The sequence below is a fragment of the Octopus bimaculoides genome, chromosome 14 (assembly GCF_046866305.1).
Source record: "Octopus bimaculoides isolate indiv1 chromosome 14, ASM4686630v1, whole genome shotgun sequence".
NCBI classification, from domain to species: Eukaryota; Metazoa; Mollusca; class Cephalopoda; order Octopoda; family Octopodidae; genus Octopus; species Octopus bimaculoides.
Window position 1 is genome coordinate 48,285,112 of NC_142941.1, and position 26,193 is coordinate 48,311,304.

The 26,193-nt window shown below is 38.4% G+C and overlaps 1 protein-coding gene across 3 annotated transcripts in view; it reads left to right on the forward strand.

The window, feature by feature from the left end:
• The first annotated feature begins 2,952 nt into the window (after nt 1–2,952).
• Nucleotides 2,953–26,193, forward strand: part of LOC106878013 (hexokinase-4) — a 64,103-nt gene continuing 40,862 nt past the window's right edge. Inside the window, exons 1-2 of one of the 3 annotated variants that reach the window (XM_014927093.3) lie at nt 2,953–3,090; nt 11,901–12,041. In XM_014927093.3, coding sequence (XP_014782579.1) covers nt 11,982–12,041 — 60 coding nt within the window. In that variant the 5' untranslated portion in view covers nt 2,953–3,090; nt 11,901–11,981. Of the gene's footprint in view, nt 3,091–11,628; nt 11,767–11,900; nt 12,042–25,096; nt 25,972–26,193 lie in introns of those variants that run through there. The other 2 variants (XM_014927091.3, XM_014927090.3) reach the window with 2 other exon arrangements.

A 26,193-nucleotide genomic window follows, 5' to 3' on the forward strand; every position in this document is an offset into this window, starting at 1 on the left:
AACTCTAGCTGTATACTATCTTTGCTCTCAACTCGTTTACTGTAACGGCAAGGTCGAGAAAAAACTTCCAGTCATAATTCTCTGGCTCACTCTAGACAACAACAGGAACAGCAACAGCAGCAGCAGCAGCAGTAGTAGTAGTAGTAGTATAAATAACTGCTTCAAATTTTAGGGAAAACTCATCCATTTTGAGAAGAGAGGGCAAGTCGATTACATCCACTGGTTATATTGACTGGTACTTAGGTACTTATATCAACTTCGAGACGGTGAAGGACAAAATCAGCCTCGGCGGAACCTGTTCTCTGAATGTAAAGAACCAGAAGAAAACGCCGCTAAGCATTTTGTTCGACGCACTAATGATTCTACCAAAATAATAAGCACACATTAAGGTGGTGATAAAGGAAGGACTATTTTAGGGAAGGTGTTGAACCCAAAAAGAGAAATAGGGGGAATGTGGAAATGAGGACATCAAACTTTGAAAGAAAGGAGTAGCTTCTCTCAGCATTTTTCAAGAACACCAGAAAAATACCTTCAGAATGAGAACCCGGGTTCGAAACTTCCCCAAGACACCTGATGAAGGCTGGAGGATATATCAGCCGAAACGTTGTGTTAACAACAAATAAGATGAGGACAAATATCCGTCAACTGTAAATAATGTACATAATTCCTCATCTCTTAAATATAGAACTGAATAAAGTAATGATAATAAAAGTGATGTTTCTGTAATCCACATATTTTCCCGAACAATCGCCAAGAACAGCTTTCTGAAAAATGATCATTAGGTCTTCGCAAAAACTTCCTGAGTCCCTACAGTGTCTGGCTCTTTCGAATCTGAAGATAATTCCAAATGTCATTCCACTGGTTCTCCTGCTTCTGCAAGACAATGTCACAGAAATGGGACTAAATCAAACAGCTTAGATTATTCAGAAATTCGATAATAATTAGGAATTTGAGAGACATCTGTTGTGAATGGTTTAAACTATCCTTGTTTTCTTTGTAATGTCTGTCTGGATGCTTTGTTGCCCCTTTTTGTATCACCTAGCTGTCTGGATGTTTTGCGTTCTTGTCCCATTTTGTATTTTATATCTATATAGTGGCGTACGTACACTTTGGTCTCTTATATCTAAGTATATATATATATATATATATATATATATATATATATATATATATATATATATATATATATATATATATATATATATATATATATATATATATATATATATATATATATATATATATATATATATATATATATATATATACGATTAGATTCTTTCAGTTTCCGTCAACCAAACACACTCACAAGGCTTTGGTCGGCCTGAGGCTATAGTAGAAAATACCTACCCAGGGTGCCATGCAGTGGGACTGAACCCAGAACCATGAAGTTGAGAAGCAAACTTTTTACCTCACAGCCACGCCTCTGCCTTGGCGAAATCTATTATCGGAATTCTATTGTTCACTGTCCAGAAAATCGCAGCTCCGTAACGCAGAAGATCACAGCAATTTGGGCGAAGTTCCATTTATTAATCTTTACATCTTCGGACCAAAATTATTTTTAACTTAGAGTAAAAGAAAACTGAGAAGTCAGTTAAATGCACGTATACAGTGGAGCTGAGCTATTATCCGGGACGAAATTCTTGATACCCTGGCTAGGATTGTGTTACGCATCATGGCAATTGAAATGAAGAAATGTTTAGGATATTTCTTTATCATTGAGGAAACGTCAACACGGTTAAACGAGTGACAATCTTCGGATTCATAACTGAAGAAGAAATCAGGGAATGTTTAATCGATTTCTATGCAAGAACATTTTCTACTGAAAGAAATATAAAGTCTCTATAAATCTATTCAGTCGACTGGAGTTGAAACTTGACAAAATTTTTGGAGAATGTTTCGTTAGTGTAGCAAATATGAACCGTGTTTATGGGGCTTTGGTAACGAAAATAAAGGAATCTTTTCCGTTCCCCATTTATCTCCATTACTATAAGCATCTCCTAAATCTTGCTATTCAAGAAACAATGACTCATATTTAACCATTCTTCATTGCTCGTCTCTGCTCAGACATAATACTTGGTCAGCTCCAAGACTCAAAAATATACACAGGCAGCAGGGCGCACATTATTTTTTGTTTTGACTCCTTACGTGGATTGTTTGTGTAGAAGATATTTCCGTGGAACGTAAAGAACTTCGAGAAAGAAAAAATATCGCTGTTCCATCAGCTACAAGAATGGTAACAACGACCAAAGACAATTTTACGAACTGCAGAAAGGAAGAAATTTTCGTAAGTGTTCGGAAATGTGCTGAAAAATTAAGAAAGACTCTTAAAGAAATCATTCAAAACTCAAAATTTTCATTCAAGGAACCAAGAATTCCACAGAGTCCCCCCCCCCCCATCCGCTCACAGCCAGTATAGATGTCGGGTCTAGGACATTTACATCCCATGGACAGACAAATACCCCTGAGGACAGCAGATGATGATTTAAAACTTCTTAATATATTGGAGAGGGGGTAATTAAGCAAAGAGGTAATTGTCTTAGGGAGTAGTTGTCGTGCGGGGGAGGGGGAGTTGTCCTATGGGAGGTAATATATCAAAGGTGTCACTAATTTGACCTGCTAGAAATAGCAGTCAAATTTCCTTAAAATCTCACAACAGCCATACAAATAATGTGAGACTAATTTGTGCAATGTAGTATTTACACACATGATACCCGAGAAAAAGATGAGATGAGCAATGCTGGAATGTTTTTAATCATAGGTTTGTTCAAACAGGACTGACCTAGGGCTAAAAAATACCGACGACGACGGTTATCACAACAGCAGCAGTGGTGGCAGTGATGACGACAGCGACAAAGACGCTTAGTTTTTCGTGGAGAAAATCGCAATCCCTGCTTTGATCTCGGACAAAATATCTTTCCTCTGGTTAAAACAAACTCGGCAAGTGGACCTTTATTCCACGAATCAACTCTAACCAACTGCGCTGCCATATTTATTATATATGTTGTTGTCTCTCATCTCTCCAATAAAACCTCTAATCTTCTGGTGTTCAACGAGGCTGAGATTATTTTAGCCATGTTTGTTTATACGGTAAGAAAATGCTTTACTTTATAAATTAAGATTCTCAATCCTTTTCTTTTGTTTTTGGAAGTGTTAACAACAACAGCCATTCTTCTCTGTTGAAACAACACGGCTTCGGAATCTGGATCTATTTTGCAATTATCTCACACACTTCGTAACTAGTTGCTGGCTTCTAATAGAAGCATTTCAAGCAACGGTTATCGAGGGCAGGGCCCTGGCAGAATCGTTAGCGGGTGTCGGACGAGGAATTTTTGTGGGTCAGAGTTTAAACTGCGCCAAGACCAGCGCATTTTCCCGGGATCGATAAAGTACGAATCAAGTTCTGGGGGTGATTTGTGTCTATTGAGGAACGACTAAGATGTCTTTTGGAAAACTGATTGATATTTACTTGAAGATTCTTTTATAAGACATCTTTATACAAAGATCCTGTATTCCTTGTGTTTGGTCAAACAGTGGCGTTCAACATTTTGTTTTTATAAACTGTTACCTAATATTTTCAAATAAGAACGAAAACAATTATTTGTCCATTATTCACGGAATAAAGAAATCTCACCGGAAACTTTTTTTTTTCCTCCAAGTCCCGGCCACTGGGGTTTACTTTTATAATTTTGATTTTAAAATCTTTAATGGAAACAGACAAACACCGATTTTTCGTTTTTAACTTTTCCCGAAAATTCTTTTGAGATATCACGTTTAAAAAAATACAAAAATTTCGATTTTTACGATTCTGAATTTTTCTTGGCGTGTTCAGACTGTGGCAGAGACGGTGGGGCGGGAGAGGAAAAAGTCACTCTCAGGCCGAGATGTAAAAGGGGTCTACAATTTACTCTGGCCTACTATGTCTATTAATGAAAGGGGGGCGGATTCCAAGAGTGTCTTTGTTCTTGACTACTGTGAACCCTTGCTATGACATTGTCATATGATTAGCAAATTTGATCTGGCAGTGTTTCTACAGCTGGATGCCCTTCCTAACGCCAACTACTCCGAGAGTGTAGTGGGTGCTTTTTACGTGTCACTGGTACAGGGGCCAGAGGAGCTGGCATCAACCACAATCGGATGGTGATTTTTATGTGCCACCGGCACAGAAGCCAGTCAAAGTGGCACTGGCATTGGGCGGCACTCCGTTGGTTATGATGACAAAGGTTCCAGTTGATCCAACCAACAGAACAGCCTGCTCATGAAATTAACATGCAAGTGGCTGAGTACTCCATAAACACACGTACCCTTAATGTAGTTCTTGGGGAGATTCAGCATGACACAGAGTATGAAAAGGCTGGTCCTTTGAAATAGAAGTACAAGTGAAACAGGAAGAAAGAGTGAGAGACAGTTGTGGTGAAAGAGTACAGCAGGGTTTGTCACCCCTGCCTGCCAGAGCCTCTGGAGCTTTCAGTGTTTTCGCTCAATAAACACTCACTACACCCAGTCTGGGAATTGTAACCGCAATCCTATGACCACGAGTCCGCTGCCCTAACCACTGGGCCATTGTACCTCCACACACACACACATATATGTATGTATATATATATATATATGTGTGTGTGTGTATGTATATATATGTGTGTGTGTGTATATATATATATGTATATAAATATATATATATATATATATATATATATATATATATATATATATATATATATAAAATCCTAATAAGTAGGAAGGTAGATAAAACACAAACCCCTTCAGGTAGATGGCCCTGCTCAGTATGTAGAAAAGGAGTAGGTAGTAACTCTATAAGATGTACCCGGTGCAAGCTATGGACACATAAGAGGTGCAGCAACATCAAAGGCAGGTTAACTAGCAAGTTAGTTTTTGTTTGTGGCAGATGTTCAGGTGCAATAAAGACTGCAAACAAACAGGAAACAACTTCTATCTCATTCCAGGGTGAAAAACTAGAGGTAGTCGATAGCTTCCGCTATCTGGGCGACCAAGTTAGTAGTGGGGGTGGGTGCGCTGAAAGTGTAGCTGCTAGAATAAGAATAGCCTGGGCAAAGTTTAGAGAGCTCTTACCCCTGCTGGCGACAAAGGGACTCTCACTCAGAGTAAAAGGCAGACTGTATGACGCATGCGTACGAACAACCATGCTACATGGCAGTGAAACATGGGCTGTAACTGCTGAGGACATACGTAAGCTCGCAAGGAATGAAGCCAGTATGCTCCGTTGGATGTGTAATGTCAATGTGAATACCCGTCAGAGTGTAAGTATCTTGAGAGAAAAGCTGAACATTAGAAGCATCAGTTGTGGCGTGCAAGAGAGACGATTGCGCTGGTATGGACATGTGGTGAGAATGGAGGAGGATAGCTGCGTGAAAAAGTGCCACACCCTAACAGTTGAGGGAACCCGTGGAAGAGGTAGGCCCAGGAAGACCTGGGCTGAGGTGGTGAGGCAAGACCTTCGTACATTGGGCTTCACCGAGGCGATGACTACGGACCGAGACCTTTGGAAATGGGCTGTGCGTGAGAAGACCCGGCAAGCCAAGTAAGATCGTTGCCAGTGCCCCTGGACTGGTTCTTGTGCGGGTGGCACATGAGATGCACCATTTTGAGCGTGGCCGTTGCCAGTACCGCCTGACTGGCTCCTGTAGGATTTTCGAGCGAGATCGTTGCCAGTGCCCCTGGACTGGCTTGTGCGGGTGGCACATAAAAGACACCATTTCGAGCGTGGCCGTTTTCGTGCGGGTGACACGTAAAAGCACCCACTACACTCTCTGAGTGGTTGGCGTTAGGAAGGGCATCCAGCTGTAGAAACTCTGCCAAATCAGACTGGAGCCTGGTGTTGCCATCCGGTTTCACCAGTCCTCAGTCAAATCGTCCAACCCATGCTAGCATGGAAAGCGGACGTTAAACGATGATGATGATGATGATGATATATATATATATATATATATATGTATACATGTCAACATCATTTAACCCTTTAGCATTTAAACCAACCATATCCATCCCAAATATTATTGTGCCTGTGTTTTATGTTCAAATCTGCAAGATTTGGCCTCTCACACATACTCTACAATGGCATTCTAAAAATAAACAAACTCATTGACATTTTGAAGCTACGAGATAATGCATGAATAATTCAAAACTGAATAAATAAGCATTACTTTTGACAATAATCCAAATGGTGGCCTGTTGGACCAGAGCCAGGGAGCAAGTATAAGTATGCAGGTATAAATGTGTGTGTGTGTGTGTGTCTAAAATGTGGCATAGTGTATTGGCAAAGAAACATACAAAGAAACAGAAAAACCCCACACAATGGCTGCAGACATGCTTCATCCTCCATCAGTTGTCAACCAAATATCATCACAGTTTTGACATCTTCTGATTGATATATAAATATATATATATATATATATATATATATATATACATATATATATGTATATATTTTTCTATTTATATATATATATATAAATATACAAATATATGGATATTTATATGTATATATATATATTTATATGTATTTATATGTATATATATATTTATATATATATATATATATATATATTTATATATGTATATTTAAATGTATATATATATATCATCATCATCGTTTAACGTCCGCTTTCCATGCTAGCATGGGTTGGACGATTTGACTGAGGACTGGTGAAACCGGATGGCAACACCAGGCTCCAGTCTGATTTGGCAGAGTTTCTACAGCTGGATGCCCTTCCTAACGCCAACCACTCAGAGAGTGTAGTGGGTGCTTTTACGTGTCACCCGCACGAAAACGGCCACGCTCGAAATGGTGTCTTTTATGTGCCACCCGCACAAGCCAGTCCAGGGGCACTGGCAACGATCTCGCTCGAAAATCCTACAGGAGCCAGTCAGGCGGTACTGGCAACGGCCACGCTCAAAATGGTGCATCTCATGTGCCACCCGCACAAGAACCAGTCCAGGGGCACTGGCAACGATCTTACTTGGCTTGCCGGGTCTTCTCACGCACAGCCCATTTCCAAAGGTCTCGGTCCGTAGTCATCGCCTCGGTGAGGCCCAATGTACGAAGGTCTTGCCTCACCACCTCAGCCCAGGTCTTCCTGGGCCTACCTCTTCCACGGGTTCCCTCAACTGTTAGGGTGTGGCACTTTTTCACGCAGCTATCCTCCTCCATTCTCACCACATGTCCATACCAGCGCAATCGTCTCTCTTGCACGCCACAACTGATGCTTCTAATGTTCAGCTTTTCTCTCAAGATACTTACACTCTGACGGGTATTCACATTGACATTACACATCCAACGGAGCATACTGGCTTCATTCCTTGCGAGCTTACGTATGTCCTCAGCAGTTACAGCCCATGTTTCACTGCCATGTAGCATGGTTGTTCGTACGCATGCGTCATACAGTCTGCCTTTTACTCTGAGTGAGAGTCCCTTTGTCGCCAGCAGGGGTAAGAGCTCTCTAAACTTTGCCCAGGCTATTCTTATTCTAGCAGCTACACTTTCAGCGCACCCACCCCCACTACTAACTTGGTCGCCCAGATAGCGGAAGCTATCGACTACCTCTAGTTTTTCACCCTGGAATGAGATAGAAGTTGTTTCCTGTTTGTTTGCAGTCTTTATTGCACCTGAACATCTGCCACAAACAAAAACTAACTTGCTAGTTAACCTGCCTTTGATGTTGCTGCACCTCTTATGTGTCCATAGCTTGCACCGGGTACATCTTATAGAGTTACTACCTACTCCTTTTCTACATACTGAGCAGGGCCATCTACCTGAAGGGGTTTGTGTTTTATCTACCTTCCTACTTATTAGGATTTTGGTTTTAGCTAGGTTGACTCTAAGGCCCTTCAATTCTAGACCTTGCTTCCACACCTGAAACTTCTCCTCTAGTTCTGATAGTGACTCCGCAATTAGGGCAAGGTCATCAGCATAGAGGAGCTCCCAGGGGCAACCTGTCTTGAACTCCTCTGTGATTGCCTGGAGGACTATGGTAAATAATAGGGGGCTGAGGACGGAACCTTGGTGGACCCCTACCTCTACCCGGAATTCATTGCTGTACTCATTTCCAACCCTCACCTTACTGGCAGCATCTCTGTACATGGCTCGCACAGCTCTCACTAACCATTCTTCTATCCCAAGTTTCCTCATTGACCACCAGATAAGGGATCGGGGGACCCTGTCAAAGGCTTTCTCCATGTCAACGAAAGCCAGGTACAGAGGTTTATCCTTAGCTAGGTATTTCTCCTGCAACTGTCTCACTAGAAATAAGGCATCAGTAGTGCTTTTACCTGGCACGAACCCAAACTGCATCTCATCTAAATTGATTCGCTCCCTAATTAGTTGGGCTATGACCCTCTCTGTAACTTTCATAACCTGATCTAACAGCTTGATGCCTCTGTAATTATTTGTATCTAAAGCGTCCCCTTTACCTTTGTAGCAGTTGACTATGATGCTGCTACACCAGTCATAGGGTATATATATATATATATATATATATATATATATATATATATATATATATATATATATATATATATATATACCAGACATCAGTCTTTTATTGATATTAGCTAAATAAATAAATATATAATTTTTAGTCTAATATATTTTGAATTATTATACTTTTTTCTATAAATCTTCTCTATTGGTGTTAATAAGCTACATATACTTTACCATAGTTTTAGTAATTAAGCTATTTTATTCCTTTTCTATGGATGTTCTACTCTACTTTATTATTTTATTTCATTTCTTTATTAATTTATAATTAGCCTTTGTTTATTCATAAAAAAATTAATCTAATCTTTGTATCTCTATAAATTCTTACTTAGCTTATATAAGACTATACTGGTATATTCACTACTTATAAAAAAAACTGCTTAGATTATAATTTTATTAATATATAATTACCATGTTCTTTTACCTCAATACTCCTTTATTAATACCAGTATATACCAATTAATCAAAATTCACAGATACCATCTGATGAGTTAGTGTTTAAGTGTACAATATTTATAAATATTAAACTATTTCTGGATAATTTCTTTTCCTCCCTCTATTGTGGTAAAAGTTTGGTATATACTCAAAAGTAGTCATAAATTTCTATCCTTTTGTTATAATATTCTTCTTAATACCCCTCACAATAGCCATAATTTTTATCTGTATACAATATAGCAACATTGTTTAAAATATTTAACTATAGTACTACATGATAAGACTCCCCCCTGTTTCATTATCAGTGGTCTGCTAGTGGGCGACCCCCTTAGTTTTCAGCTAACATCTTGTTTTAAGTTTTCCTTTACCAAAGCTCATGATATTGCTTCTAATAAATCTTGAGTTTTATGACTATACCAACTGTGATTTCTGTCTGCTCCCTCAGCCCTACCCCTAACAGATACTGCTCTTTATTCTCTCCCCAGAAATGAAAAGAAATTTGGTAATATGTTATATGTGCATATGTATGTGTGCGCATCCACTATTCTTTATTTTTTCTACATAGGTGCAGGAGTGGCTGTGTGGTAAGTAGCTTGCTTGCCAACCACATGGTCCCGGGTTCAGTCCCATTGCATGGCACATTGGGCAAGTGTCTTCTACTATAGCCTCGGGCCGACCAAAGCCTTGTGAGTGGATTTGGTAGACGGAAACTGAAAGAAGCCCGTCGTATATATGTATGTATATATATATGTATGTGTGTGTATATGTTTGTGTCTGTGTTTGTCCCCCCAACATCGCTTGATAACCGATGCTGGTGTGTTTACGTCCCCGTAACTTAGCGGTTCGGCAAAAGACACCGATAGAATAAGTACTAGGCTTACAAAGAATAAGTCCCGGGGTCGATTTGCTCGACTAAAGGCGGTGCTCCAGCATGGACGCAGTCAAATGACTGAAACAAGTAAAAGAGTATTGATATTCCGAGACAGTCGTAATGTACCCCACCTGAAAGGCATTTGGAGAAAATTTCATTAAAAAAATATCCATTTTATGAAAGTTATGAGGAAACAAAGTCGAACGCGGGATACACTTGAGTAGGTATGCTTAATATAAATATAGAACATACAGGTCAGGCGTGGCTGTGTGGTAAGAAGTTAGCTTCCCAACCACATGGTTCCGGGTTCAGTCCCACTGAGTAGCACTTTGAGCTAATGTGTTCTACTATAGTCGAGGGCCAACCAAAGCTATGTAAGTAGATTAGACGGAAACTGAAAGCTGCCCTTCGTGTGTGTGCGTGTGTTACGTTTCTGTAACGTAGCAGTTCGGCAAAGGCAACCGACAGAATAAATATCAGGTTTAAAAAAAATATCGTTGTCAATTCATTCGACTAAAAATTCTTCAAGGTGGTGCCCCAGCATGGCCGCAGTCTAAAGATAAACAGTATGATATATATATTGCCTACGATATATATCATAAATATATCATTTTACACACACATAAATAATCACGAATCGTAAAAAATGAGAATTAAAATATAATCGGAAATTGTGACATTCTTATCGATTATATATCAACTTCACCTTTCGTGTTTCCAAATAAATTATTGCACGTACGCACTTGTACAGCTGTCTGTCCTTATAACGAATATTTATCATTGCACTTGAATATAAAGGAGTGTTTCTCTTTTGATATTAGTCATTAAAAAAAAAAAAAGTTTGTCGACGAGGTCAATTTTTTTTTTTTACTTTGAACTTTGAATTGAAGTTGTGCAAAAAAAAAATACCAGATACAATAGGGTTTCCGGAGAAATAAAAAAAAAATAAAAGGAAATATATTCAATTGTAGAACTAATAAATACCTTAACAGAGAAAATATTGAAAAAAAAAAAAAAAAAAAGCCCGCCGTACCTCATCACCTTCGTTTTACAAAGGCTACTACACTGCCTTGAAGCACTTCCCTCCGTCTGCCACGCAAGCAATTAATACGTTCAAAGAATTATTCCAATTGTATTTCTCTATGGTCTACTACTTTCCATAGTGTTTTTTCCTATTTTATATATTTATTTTTTGCTCTCCATTTATTACGTCGTATTTTTTTAAGGATCAATTCACCACTCATTATCATCAAAGTAACTTTATAAACAAGTATATTTTTCTAAGCTGGTTCGAACTTCAATTTACACGAACAATAAATATTTGTGAGAACATTGTTATTGCCTAAACACAGACACACGCAACAACATGGACATAACACAAAGAGATTTGATTGTGGGGCTAATTGGGTGTGCGGCAAATGAAAGAAAGAAAAGGGGAAAAAATGTAATTTTAACTATTTTTATTTTAATGTGAAAATACTTCCTCATTTACATAGCAACCATCTGAACCGAACTTATTTCAATACTGACAAAATGTCTATTAAAGATGCTTGTTGTGTCTACATTTAGGTGACCCAAGATGTTTTTTCTACCTTCACTTCGTCCTGTGTAAATATTAAAACTCAGCGATCGTCATTGATAAAAAAAAAACCCACTTAGTGTTGGTAGTTCTCCCTTTTTTCCTCTTAGCCATGCATGTATAATTTATAAGCGGCTAGCCGTTGAAGCTGTGCTCTGATTGGCTGAAAGCTGCCCCACCTGCGTCTTTATTGGTTAAGAACATGTCGCCAAGACACACACACACACACCGAACTGCTGCTGGTGGCGGTAGCGGTGTGGGCTTTCATCTTTCAGTCCCGGATCTTCCTGAAAACTAAACCCTGCTCACAAACACTTGGATGAAATTCTGTAGAAATGAACTGAATACCATATTATCTTAAACAAGGTGGGTATTATTGTTATTAATGAATAATATGCAAATAGTAAACAAATTGTTTTATGTATATTCATTATGTTTTGCTTTTATTAGAATTACTTTAAAATTATTGTTAACATTATTTTACTATTATTGGATTCCAGAAAATTAAAAAGAAAGTTAATATAAAGTGAAAGAGTGGACAGCAACGAATCGAAGCGCCAAATTGATTCATTCGGTGGACCATGCATCAACCTGCCACCTCCAGAGGATGTTCCTCCCCCCGATCAGTCGATGAATCATCTGTAACTAAATTATTATTTCTACTTCTTAACTCTAATATATATAATTATTTAGTTTGTTGTTCTTTCACAAAAAAGAAATAGAAAAACGTCATTGTTAACACTATTTTTTTTTCTTCTCATTTCTGATGCAATTTCAATTGATTAAATATTCCTTTTGGCTCATTATATTAAATGTATAAGCTAGCACTTTACTATATTTTGTTCACGCAGAAAACATCCCTGGGAACATTTTCCACAGTAATCACACGTGTTTAAAGGTAGATCTAATATTGAATGTGTGTGTATAAAATTATGTTCAGTGTATAATGAGGCTTTTATAATTAAACTAATTAAAGCGCGTATAATTAATATATTACGTGGCTAGACTATATTGAAGTGTAAAACCAAGTTTATTATTGTTTAATGCAATGGAGCCTTCTCTTAAACTGTTTAATATATCTATTGAAAACTTAAAAGAAATGAAATCCTAGTTTCCCTCCTAACCTCTACCTGTCAGACAAACCAGAGAAGCTCACCTATTTAATCTAAAATTTCTCGCTTGATTTATCGATTTCTGTCATATAACTCGCATATAACTTTTCTCCCTCTCTCTCTCTCTCATCTCATTTAAACACGTTTCATTCATCTCTACCATAATTTATTTTACAAATAATTAAATATGTGTGTGTGTGTAAAAGTGATTTGATCTAATTGTAGATTTAGAAATAAGAGCCCTAACAACCTTGAAACCTCATTAATTATTACTTTAAGCCGGAGTGTTAATGAATTTGTTAATTTATTAACTTGGACAAAGCAACAAATTATTGTTTGAAAAAGGATTTCGTTTTTGTTGGATTATGATGATCAATTATCCTGAAATTAGATCGGAATTTTTCTATAGGTTTATTCATTCATTGAGGCAAAATAGGAAAGCCTTATGTGTGTGGGTGTAATATACATATTTATAAGTAGTTGAGTTTATGTTTGGTCATAGTGACCAATGGTTTTACGTACACCGGACATAGTGAACGAATCCGGACTAGTCACTTCTCAGAATTTTGTTAATTTCTATTTAAAGAATCGGACTTTAAAAATATTTTTTAAAAAATGTTTTTGGTGTAGCATCGGTCTATGACCATCTTGGCCATGTTAGTGTGTGTGTCTGTGTGTTGTAAAGTTTACAAAAAAAAGTTTTTATTTTATTTAAAGTATATATAGACACATGATGTGTTTTTCCAACATCGTTAAAAGTATTTTCGTCTGTAAACCGAGAGAATTGGTTTCAAGTTTTCGGAATCGCTAATTTCTAAATATTTGTAGAAATCCTTCATCTCACAAATGTCAATGCTGATCGATATGACGTTTCGTCATCAATATCCGTTGATGATTGATAGATGTCTACCGTGTAACGGAAGCATATTAATCGTTATTTGACGCTTTGTTTTCACTACTCGTAAAGATCAGCTGTTGTAATATTTAAACTGGGTTTCTGTTGTGAAGTCTCAGCTGGGCTCTGGATAGGGAAAACCTATCAAATGTTGTCATCTACTTGGAACAGTTTTAAGTGGCAACGCCTGTAGGAATGGTAATCGCAGAGAATTTATGACAATAGTTACACTTAAAAGATGTTTCTCTTTCTTTCCCCATTCTTCAGCTGATAACACTATTCTCTCTGCTGATGCGAATGGACGTTCTTTGCTTCACCTGTAACATCAGCCGCCAGTTTCTTTAACGGCTGACGTTCAAGGTCAGCTTGACCACTTCTTTCCCAGCCCTACCACTCCATTGTAGGGACGGGTGGCAGTCCTCCATGTGGTCCCTCGACATGCTAGCAATAGGAGTCAAATCTCTCAGATTACACACTACTGTCTAAAGAAAAAACAATTCGATCAGAATGGGGTGGGTGGGTTAAATGAATTGTCATGGTTGGAATGTCTTGCAGAGGTTTGAATTCTACATATTTCTCTAGTTTGTCTGTCTGTCTACCTGTCTATCTCTGTCAGTCTATCTTTCTTTCTGTCCCTTCTATCTCTCTCTCTCTCTGTACTTTCTCTTTCTTTCTCGCCATCTCTCAATATATACCTAATTATCTCTATCTATGTCTACTTATATAAAGAAGACTTCTGATTTTTTTTTTATATGCTATGTTTTGAACATCGGAGATTCAGAATCTAAAACAAAATATCTAAATTTGAATGTCTTCCAAGACTAACAATAATAGTAACGTGGTGTGTCCTGTAATACCGTGGCATCCGGATTAACCATTTTGATGCCGATGAGATGATAATCTGGCCACCGACTTCGGTTTCCATTTCCATGAAATAATTAAACAATTGTAGTCGTTTCGTGAATCCTCTCAGTGTAATATAGCACCAATAATACTGAGTCCTCCTGGGTATATTATGAAAAATTTCGGATCAACCAGCGGCATGGTGTCATCATATTTTGTCTAAACATGTGAGTCAGTATTATCATGTGGTAAACCTGTCGCTAACTACATATTTTAAAATCATATTGTTGGGTTTTCACTTCATGCTTTTCTTTTTTTTTTATCATGTCCACTAATGAGATTGCTTTCATTAATTATAGAAAGTGAAATCATTTGTACTGTTGCTACATCCATTATATTAATTACTCAAAAAAGTGGCCTGCAGGCAGGCTCGTTAGCACGCCAGACTAAAATGCTTAGCGGCATTTCGTCCGTCGTTACATTCTGAGTTCAAATTCCGTTGAGGTCGATTTTGCCTTTCCATCCTTTCGGAGTTGATGAAACTAGGGCACTATCATGCTATTAGCTGTCAGAAGTGAAAGTGCTCACTGCTAGTGAAGTATCTGTCTGTCTGCCTGTCGATTCTTTGGCTACTGACAGCTAATACCATGACTATCTATTACTCGAAAGTTATTGGACCAAATTTGACACCTATATCCGTCTGTCTGTCTGCCTGCTGGTTTGAGTTGGTATTTTGGCTTACTTACTTACTTACTTACTGATATCTATCTACTATCTATCAATCACTCGTCCACCTTATTAGAAAACACAAATTTAATATAAAAACATATTTCCTGAAATTGCAAATTATTTAAAATATAAAAATATAATTTTCAACAGAGAGAATTTATCAAAATAGAAAACAAATGAAGTTTGAAGTTTAAAAATAATAGGATCGACCACTCACGACTAGCTAGCGCGGACGCGCGAACTTTCGAGTAATAGATAGAGAGAGAGAGAGACAGACAGACAGACAGACATATAGCTCGCTCCGGCCAGTCACGGTATTAGCTGTCAGTAGCCAAAGAATCGACAGGCAGACAGACAGATACTTCACTAGCAGTGAGCACTTTCACTTCTGACAGCTAATAGCATGACAGTGCCGAAATTAGTACCAGTTGTAAACTAGGGCCGATATAATCGGCTAACACCCTTCCCCCCTTCCCTTAAAAAATTCAGGCTTATAGTTGGAATGTTTATATTGACTACTAATGTGGTGAGCTGGCAAAATCGCTTGTGCGTTCGGATAAAATTGTTAATAGCATTTTGTTTTTCTGGCTTCGAAATTCAAATGTTGCTAAGATCGAATCTTGCTGAGAACAAATCTTTATCTTTTATTCTTTTGTTGTGGCCTATATCGACCAACTCGCTCTAATTGCTGGCTTTGTGCCAAAAGTTGAAATTATTGTAATCTTTGTTGTCTTGTGTAGGTCATTACGCCAATAACAAGAAAATTTGTTTCAACACACAAATTCACATTGAGAATCTGGCAAACCAAATACGAAAACGAAACTCTTATAATTATTATTTTTGAAAAACTTGTTAGGAAAAACTGATCTCTGACAGTGAAAACAATTTAAAAACCGTTTAGAGAAAAGTGTATAGGATGGTTGAATGTTTATTTGAGAAGGCATGATCTGAAATGTTGTATGTTCTTCTATATACTTTGAGCTTTTGGGGATTAAATTATTATGGTTAGATGATCCTTCATCTTATAAATTGCAGCATCATTTGGGATTGCACAACAATATGAATTGTTTTATGACAACATATTTTTTAGTAAAATATTCCTGAACATATTTCATTGGTTTCTTTGGATTTGCATGAATTGATTTTTCTCTCAACAGGAATAAAGGAAGAATTTATTTTTAATATTAAAATTTGACTAATGTGATTGATTTACAAACCTTGGCTTTAACAATCTGTAGTCTTGTGTGTGTGGTGAGTAAGGTGTATACACATAAATATATAACTGGCATTTTGTTGGTTACAAGTGGCTGAGAACTCCACAGACACGTGTACCCCTAATGGTATTTCTCAGGGAGATTCTGCGTGACACAGAATGTGACATGGCCAGCCCTTTCGAGCTATAGGTACAAATTATGTTTACCAGCTGAGTGGACTGGAGCAATGTGAAATAAAGTGTCTTGCTCAAGGACACAATGTGCTGCCAGGAATCGAACTCACAACCTTTATGACCATGAGCCAAATACCCTAACCACCTAGCCATGTGCTTTCACATAAATATATAAATAATATGTATATGTGTGTGTATATATGTACATATGTATATCTGTGTGTACAAGCAAGAATATGTACATATTTCATCAGCCTCATTTTAAATCTGCTTTCCATGCTATCATAGTTTAAATGAGTCATCACAGTTCAAGTTGTTTCTTATTTGGAGTCACTGGTCCAATAAACTGGTGTTCTTAGGCATCATTTGGTTATGTTTCTATGGTTGGATGCCCTTCCTATTGCCAACCACTTCACAAAGTGACCTGGATGAATTTCCTTGTGTCACCAATACTAGAGTTTGAAGGGGTGTCACATCCATACACTTTGCTGACTCCACAGAATGTATTGAGCCCATTTTTTTCTTGTAGCAGCATCGGAGAGGTTGTCTTGATCACCATTCGTCTAAAGAGGGAGTGTGGCAGGTTCTGTGTTAGCTTCAGCATGGGAAGGGGGTGCCCTAGAGGGAACTTTGTAACCTAAGATTGAGGAGACAAAGAGGAGAGGAAGCGATGACATCAGAAATGCCACAAATAGTTAAGTGCGTGAGTGTAGAGAGTACAATATAACTGAGAATGTAAATTTGTTCAGGTGAGCAAAGAAGGGAAGAGAAGAGGAAGTGATGACGTCAAGATTAGAATGGGTGTGAAGAAAGGTAAGGGTGGCAGTAGAGGTGGCCCAAAGGAGAGAGGAAGTGTGCTGGCTGGTTAGTGCATTGGGTGGACAAGGGTGGTCTAATGCAGCCCTTTATGTGTAGACATAATTGAGGATGGGGGGATGTGGTCAGCACAGATGGTGAAGAGAGTGATAAGGAACAGGGTGAGAAACAGATGGGGGGGGGGAGGTCAAGGTGAAGAGGTAGCAAAAGTAGGCTTGCCAAAGTACAAAATATCTCCGCTTCTAAACACTACTTTTGTGTCAGGCTAATGTTTTACTGTAAGTGGTCAGATCGTCATAGTTCTGCCTATTGCCAGTCCAGTTGTTTGTCAATTCTTCCATGAGTTGCATTATCTTCAGATCAGTCTTCACTTTGTTTCAAGGGGGCCCACACCAAAATCTGCTAACTTGGAGTAGTCTCTACTCTACTGTAGCTGTTGTTCTCTGTATGTATCACATGCCAACACTAGTACAGCCTTCTCTCTCCTACATTGCAGCACACTAATCTTAACTAATCTTTACACTTAAGGCCACACCTCATTATCATGCTGCAGCATACAATCTACCCTTCAGTTTGAAGGAGAAGACCTTTGTTTTCTGCAGGGGTAGTAATGTACTCCTGCACGCTTTTTTAACCCTTTCATACTCTGGTTACTCTACTTTCTGAACGACCATCTCTCCTGCTAATGAACCTGTGTGTGTGAAGTGCGGGGGTGTCTTTCAAAGCAGGAAACCACACACAATGCGCTTTTCACACACTGAGCACCACTGTCTTGTTCCTACATGTTTGCAGAAAGCACTGAGTGTATGTTTTCCCAGGGTTATGACTGCACAGAGTGCATTTCTTTTGTTGGGTTCTGTGCCATGGCACCCCGTTTGGCATGGATGAGTGATTGGAAATGGTCTTCACCAAGTCTGTGTTCAGGGTCAGTGGAGTGTCCTCATTTAGGTGAAGGCTCAACGAAACTTCTGACCAAGTGATGGGCAGCTCCTTTCCAAACTGTTGATGTGACTGGATTCCTCTGTGCAATGGGGTTTTCTTGTAGACAATGTAAACAATTGTCACTGCTAATAAGTTTATCAAGTGAAAGAAAAGCTTCAGCCACCATTTCATAGTTTTTCTAGTAAAAAGGTGTAAATATTTTCACATCTGGTCTGTGATCAACAACCCACCATGTTGTGAAAGATGTTTGTTAATGACTGGTATTCCCAAATGGTCAACTTCATTTGTAATTGGCATTGTCATCACACTTGTCAGACCATTTTATTGCCAGTAGGTTTCCACTTCACCTTCCGTCATTTCGATTTGCAAGACAAGGACCTCTCAGCAATGAAGACAAAATGTTTCAGTGACATAAAAAGGTTAGTAATACAAAGTTCATCAAAAAGAACAGGGAATGTGTTGCAGTTATCTACAAAAGCACAATGTTCTTGTGGCGCACATTAGTTTTTCTCAACAGCCCTATGACAGCAGTGAAGCTGTGCCTCATGTTCCTTACCATCAGGCTGAGGGTTGTAGTCAGAACCTGAAATCACATGGAAATCACATGTATAGTCCAACTGACTTCCACACAACAGAGAGTTTGATTTGAAATTTGTCTGGCTTTTTTGCGAGATATTTGTTCTGAATTTCAAGCACCCTTTCCAGTGTATCATACCTTCATCAGTGCACAGGTTTTTTTGGGGTTTTTTTTTTCCAGGGTCGTAAATATCACATAACTGGTATGTGATGATTGGTTTATAGGTTGGTCTCATTTTGTAGCTTGGGTCATAATTGAAGTCCTTTCTTTCTGAGGCTGCCATATTGTCAGTCAGGTGCAGAAATGGCAACAACTTCCTGTATCTATTCCTGGACATGTGTTCTCCAAATTCTGGTGTAGGCTTGGGTTTGTCCATGGAGCAGTATGCATTGAGCACTGGCTTGTCCATCAACCTCCCACATCAACATTGTCAAGCTAATTTCTTCACCCCATTTCTACAAGTGTCACAATATGAAGTTATGGACTTTTGATTATTTTGACCAACTGTATTGACTGAGGTATTGATTGGTCTCTGCTGGGGTCAGTTCATATTCTGTGCCTTTCACATAAAGAATGAAGTAGTCAAGTGATGATGCATTTGTATTGGCAGTGAGGGGCCAGTTCAGCTGCAAGTCTCTGGGAAAACTCCCACCTGTCAATAGCTGTTTGACATTAATCTGTATAAATGCTCCAGCATCTAATGAAATCATGTTTTAAGGATCAAACTCCTCAAATTTGATGTGAGAATCAAAAATACTAAAGTCCAAATCAAAGAATTTAGTTTCTGCCAAACTGCTGAAAAATGGTGAAGTGTTGCTCTTGTTCTAAGTTGGTGATGTAACATGTTAATCATATGCAAATCAGTTCTCACAACCACTTTCTATTGGCCAGTATAAATTTCAGATGATGTGTACTACATCATCTGAAATGTGGAGAATTCCAGAAAGTACCTCATCAAAACTGAGATAACTTGGTTCCTGTGTATCAAGTTAACATGCACAGAATTGAGCTTACTTGCACTGTAAGGGTTAAGAGCAGACTGGACAAAGACTCTCTTATATGCTTGGTTATCCCATTAGAATTAATTATATGCTTGGTTATCCCATTAGAATTAATTGATAACCTTTGTTACTGAGGTAATAATTATCAGAGGAAGCAGGTGTTCAGAAAGTATAATAGCTAAGGTAGGAATAGGCTGGGGAAAAGTTCGGAGAGCTTTTAACTGTGATGGTAATGGGTGTTTTCCATCAGTAAAAGGCAGATTGTATGTCACTTGTGTTTGAACTGTAATACTGTGTGAATATGGAAGACTTGTGAAGACTAGAAAGAAATGAAAACAGCATCTCTGATAAACGTGTGTGAATGCTCAAGTACAAATGAACTGAGAAAAGGTTGCACAGGTGTGGACAATATGAACGGAGGGTGATTTCCGTATAAAGAAGTGCTGAGCACTTCAAGTTAGTGGAATGTATGAAAGAGGGAGATTGAGGAAGACTTGGGATAAAGTGGTGGAGGCTGACCTGATGATGTTGCATCTTATGGAAGAAGAGATGACAGTGAACTCTAATGATTGGTAGTGTTGCAGAAGTGTTTGAACATCTGCAATAAAATCCCCACTGACACAAACTTAACGTTTAGGGCTCATACACTTCTTGCTACTTTACATCTTTTAGACCCCATCAGGGGGTGGGGGTGAGACAATGTGCTGCTGCCACAAAAATGCATCCAGTACACACATTGTCAAGTGGTTAGAAAATGGGGAGAGAACGTGTAGCATTCTGTGGTCCCTTTTACTCAACCTTTTTTAGCATTGGTGCCACAAGAAAATATTCCTGGTGCACTATTAATTAGTTGGCAAAAGGAAGGGCATTCAACCATGGAGACCAAGCTAAACGGTCCCTATGAAGACCTAGTCTTTAGGGGCAATAGCTGAGAAATGACTTGGACCCTGACACAGGCCAGCATGGAAAGATGTTAAATGATGATATCAGTATGGCTGAATGATTAAAGAGCTTCCTTTCCAACTATGTGATTTTGGGTTCAGTCCCATTGTGTGGCCCCTTGGGCAAGTGTTGTCTGCAACTAGAGTTGACCAAAGCTGAAAGGAGCCCATCATGTGGACCATTGTCTTGACATCATGTGATGGTTGTAAATGAGTGTCTCTGTCTCATACACTATTAAAGGCTCCTCCCACTGCAGCCTCCACAACTCTAGACAGTTTCCCAAGTGTCATTTGTATTGCTTCGCTTGACGTGATGAGCATCGATCACATGTAATATGTTGCAATGGTTTCAAATTTTGGCACAAGGCCAGCAAGTTACAGAGAGACGTTAAGTCGATGACATCAGCTTCAATAATTAATGGGTAATCATTGCATTGACCCTGAAAAGACGAAAGGGAAAGTCAACCTTGACGGAATCTTAACTCAGAGCAAAAAAACAAAAAGCCAGATGAAACGCTGCTAAGCATTTTGCCTGATGTGCTTACAATCCTGCCGATTCGCTGCTTTATGTTGTAAAATTACAAAATCGTTAGCATGCCGGGCGGAATGCTTAGCGGTATTTCGTCTGCTGTTACGTTCTGAGATCAAATTCCGCTGAGGTCGACTTTGCCTTTCATCTTTTCGGGGTCGATTAAATAAGTACCAGTTACGCACTGGGTCGATGTAGTCGACTTAAACCCTTCGTTTGTCCCCTCTATGTTTTAACCCCCCTCCCTTGTGGGTAATAAAGAAATAAATATTACATAATTGTTATTTATATATATTAATTTTCTGAACCATGTATTATTGAAATGATTGTAATGGATTGAATAACACCAACATCTCCATTATTGGACTTATTTCTTAACTAACAATTTCTCTTTGGAATTTCAATTTGTATGGAACAGTTTTCATTATAGAAAACTATCCAGTTTTATACTCTCTCTCAGCGAATATTAGCTGGAGTGCCGAGGAGATCCCCTTTTAGTCTTATATATTGTGTGTGTGAAGAATTTTGATTGAAACATCTTACTGGAAACATGACTCTCCAGCCTCATTTCTTTCTAAAGACTTTTTCATTTTCCGAAAATAGTTGTTTATATTTTTGTTTAGAACAATTATCAACTCATGATTCACTAACTTCTTCTCGTACCCGATATTGTGTCCTACATCTTATTGGTTATTACTGAATTTAAAATTCCCAGATATGTTAAGCAATCAGGAAATGATTGAGTAGTGGTGTCTGGTATCACTTCCTTTCCAGGATAGACGGCTTTTTGTGTTGCTATATTTTGATATTAATAGCTAAGAGGTAGAAAATTAGTGATTTGACAATCCCATTTCTTAAATAAACACTTTCAAACACCAACATATAATTACATCATACTATACACAGGTCACGCACTTTGTGATGTTACATGCGGACGTGAATGTCCGCACACATACGTAAGACCACAAACAAGGCATTAGTCAGCTCTGTACTGTTATTGAAGACTCTCGCCCAAGGTGTTGTGCAGGGGCACTCTCAGCTGAAGCCGCATGGGTGGTAAACAAATAATTATTTGTTTATTTATATATATATATATATATATATATATATATATATATATATATATATATATATATATATATGTGTGTGTGTGTGTGCACAAACCACTTTTTATAAAGGTGTACATAAGATTAGCATACAGAATTCTTGTGCTGTTTTGTTTCACCTAGTGGACTACGGCCATGCTGGGGCATCGCCTCGAAAGGTTTCGTTGAATAAATCTCCCATAGTACTGTTTTTTTTTTAAATCGGTCTCTATTTGCTGACCGCTGGGGTCCAGAGACGTAAACAAACCGGCCTCGGTCGTCAAGCAGTGGTGGTCGGAACAAACACAAGATCACACACACCAAATTCACTCACAAAACGTTCGTCGGACTCAGGCTATGGTAGAAAGTATTTGCCCGAAGTGCCGCGTAGTAGAGTTGAACCTGAAGTCACATGGTCGCACAGTGAACTTTTTTAGACACAAGTCCATACTTGCGTCTTGATAGGAAATAACAAGAAGCTCTCAGTTTGGCCTCTGCTGCCATGACGAAGCTGAACACCTCTATGGAAAAGTCACACTCCATTAGTTGACAAGATTAAAGTCAGCTGTTAGCGGCGGGGAGGCTCACGGCAGCACAACGGCCAAACTTATTTGTCTTTTTAAACTTGAAGAGTCAATAAGCTTGAATTCTGTTCACAATGGTCAGAGTATATTTCAAAATATGATTTAGATCTCCCCAGTCTATTTATTTTTAATGTTCATGCTGTGTTTGTGTTGTTTGTCTTACAGGTTCATTCGTATGGAATTATTTCGGTAATTTTTCATATTAACACCCGCACGATTTTCACTAGGGTTTTAGGGTTAGGTTTAGGGATTTACAGTTAGGATTAGGTAATCGTGCGGGTGTTAATCTGAAAAATTACCATTATTTCTTCCCTCGCTACAGTTTGTTTTCTTGACCCTGTTTTATCGGAGATTCTCAACAATATTTAATTTGCTGATTCATTTGCTTAGTCAGAAGGAGACGACGAAGAGTTTACCTCCATGGCTGGTGGGAAGAAATAAGGGATTTATCTTTAAGCTAAAGTTCTGGTCCAAATGTTTACAACAGTGGATTCCACAAAAGCAGCCAAGGTACCAAGCGGTTGTGCGAAATCGTGTGACCAATTAAGTCTACCACCAGACAAACAGGAACAGTTTCAACGATGGGGTTCCAGGACGTTTTCATCTACCAAATGTCACTGAAAGGCTTTGGTCGATCCGTGGCTGTTGTAGAATAATTATATCCAAAGTGCTTCGCAGCATGATTGAACTCAAAATTGCACAGTTGAGAAGTGAGCTTGTTTCACTTACAAATCGTACCTACGCCTATCTTCTTGTCGGTTCTAATCTAACAAACCTATGATCAGAGACATTTCAACCGTAATCCTCTTGCTTTTTATCCAGACGTTAGGGTTTGGCTTGAGGGATATTTGGCTGCTATTACTAACAGGTTGAGCGATCGCAAGAGGCTCTGGTTTCATCTTTTATCATTTTGGTGCAAAGCGGCAAGTTTTAAAACTGTTTGTTTTCAGGGTTCATGTGTGTAGATGTTGTTTACTGAAGACGGTCTGTAACCTTCGTGGTCATGCTCTCGTCAATAAGTATTGGAAATGAAGAAAATCTTGTCCAGGACTTCTATATTCTTGCAAGGAATTAAGCATCTCCTGTAAATTGCATGTGGCAGAACATTTTCGTATTTTAGGCCAAATAATTGTCAGCGAGGTTGTTTTGACAGCAAGCACTCGCGTGGGGCAGCAAAAATCACTGATAAAAATATCCATATAGTTATCAAAATGAGGAGTATTTGATGGTACGGTTTGGATCTGCAAGAAGTAGAGGTTCATTGTTCGGTTTCAGATCCCATTTAATTGATGTTGCATATGTTTCGAGCAGTGAGCGAACGTGTCACTTTCACTTCTTTCTGTCCGTGAAACTGATTTTTTGTGTTTTTACAGTACCTTCTAGAGAAGGCTGACGCCCACTAAGATTCCAATTCAAGTACGTCCTAACGTGCGACCTTCTGTGTTTATAAAAGACATTGTTTCATCTATTTACTGGTACCGACGTTGACAAAGGACGTTTGGAGATTAATGGAAACCTCATAAGCTGAAACAGCTTGAGTTGAATATGTATGTGATAATATGAAGCTGTGTGTGTGTGTGTGCGCGTATAAATGGTTATATAGATATACTTGGCTCTAGGTGTAAACGTAAACAGAGAGAAAGAGAATTAGCTTAGGAATCCAGGTCTGATTAATACCAAACTACTTTACCAGTCGTTCAACAATATTTAGATCTCGTTGCACAAACTGCTCCCTTCAACGATGTCCATATATTCAATGGGTGGTTATTTAAATAAACTATTAAATGAAAGAAAATATCTTACACGAAGACACATTCGATTCTAAGACACTCTTGCTTAGAAACCAATTTGGTTTGATTATCCGGCATCAAGTCGGTCTTAAGAAATTCTACCGAATCTACTTATTAAAGAAAATCATTTCTTAGAAGTACATTATGCATATATCATTACGTATATACGCTAAATATATATGTTTACAGAAATCCATAATATGTTTTTTTTTTTTTGTATAATTACGAAAGCATAAATTCTGGTTTATCACCGATTTCTTTAATTAGATTCGGTTTGGTGTGGATTCTACGCAAGGTCCTAATAGAAGTAGCTTTTTTTTTTAATAATTACCAACGCATTCGAGAAGAGATGGACTGGAGTTGTTGATGATGCTACACCAGTCGTTATAATAGCGGTAGTAGTAGTAGGCACATCTCTTCAGTGGTGGTAGTAGTAGTATACACATCTCTTTACTATTGGTAGTAGTAGTAGTCGTCGTAGTAGTGGTGGTGGCAATGTGCTAAATTGAACGGTGAAAAATACTAGCACAAACAGGAGTCGTAAATTGTGATGTTAGTTTTTACTGGTCTCTGCTGTAATCTTTAATCTGATATTTTCTGAATATCTTCGTCACTAAGTTATTTTTCTAGTCATTCGTTATGACATTCAGAGATTAAGAATCAACTGGTGGAACCCGTATTTTCCCCCCCAGCCGTGCAATTTCAACAGTCACTTGCAAGTATCTCGCCGCCGCCGCCGCCTCTACGACCCCCACCACCACTAGTCTCCGCCGTCGCTATCACACGCTCTGTTCTATGTCTATTAACCTTATGATAGAATAGTCTTAACGTGTTTCGCATCTTCCATACATTTGTTCACTCCTTATTTCCTCCTCCCCTTCTAACAAAGAATCTATTTAAACCACACCAACCTATTCACTCATATTGACTGGTACGATATTTATAACCTGGTCGGTGCTATACGTTTCGTTTTACTCAAATTCCAAGCCATTAATACCTTTTATATAACGATAAAGATGATGATAAAAGTAATAACAACAATATCGGACATCTGAATGTCTTTTATGAATTTCCATGTGTCGTTCGTCATCCTGGAGCAGTCTTCCTGTTTCCCTCACCTTTCTTAGATTCACGTTTCTCACCTGATCGAAATATTTACTTCACCAAGAATATTAGTTTGAAATAATTGATTCCCTTATTTCGTCTGACCCGTCTCCCTGCCTGAATCTTCGACTTAGTCTACAGAATTTTTGGAAGTTAGTTCATTGCCAGTTTCCATGGAAACTTATAGTAGGACTGATAGTTGTGGTAGCCAAGGACGTTCCAAGCGACCTCGAAGTGTAAGTACAAGCTTCATATTGATTTTCTTGTTTCTCTTCTTTCCTCTTTCTTTTATACACTCATTGTTTTGACAGGCAAATGAATATTTTGTTCTCCTGCCACGCACAGTATACACACATTACCTATATACATATATACCCCCCGCCATATATATATATATATATATATATATATACATATATATATATATATATTTATATACAGACATATATATACACACA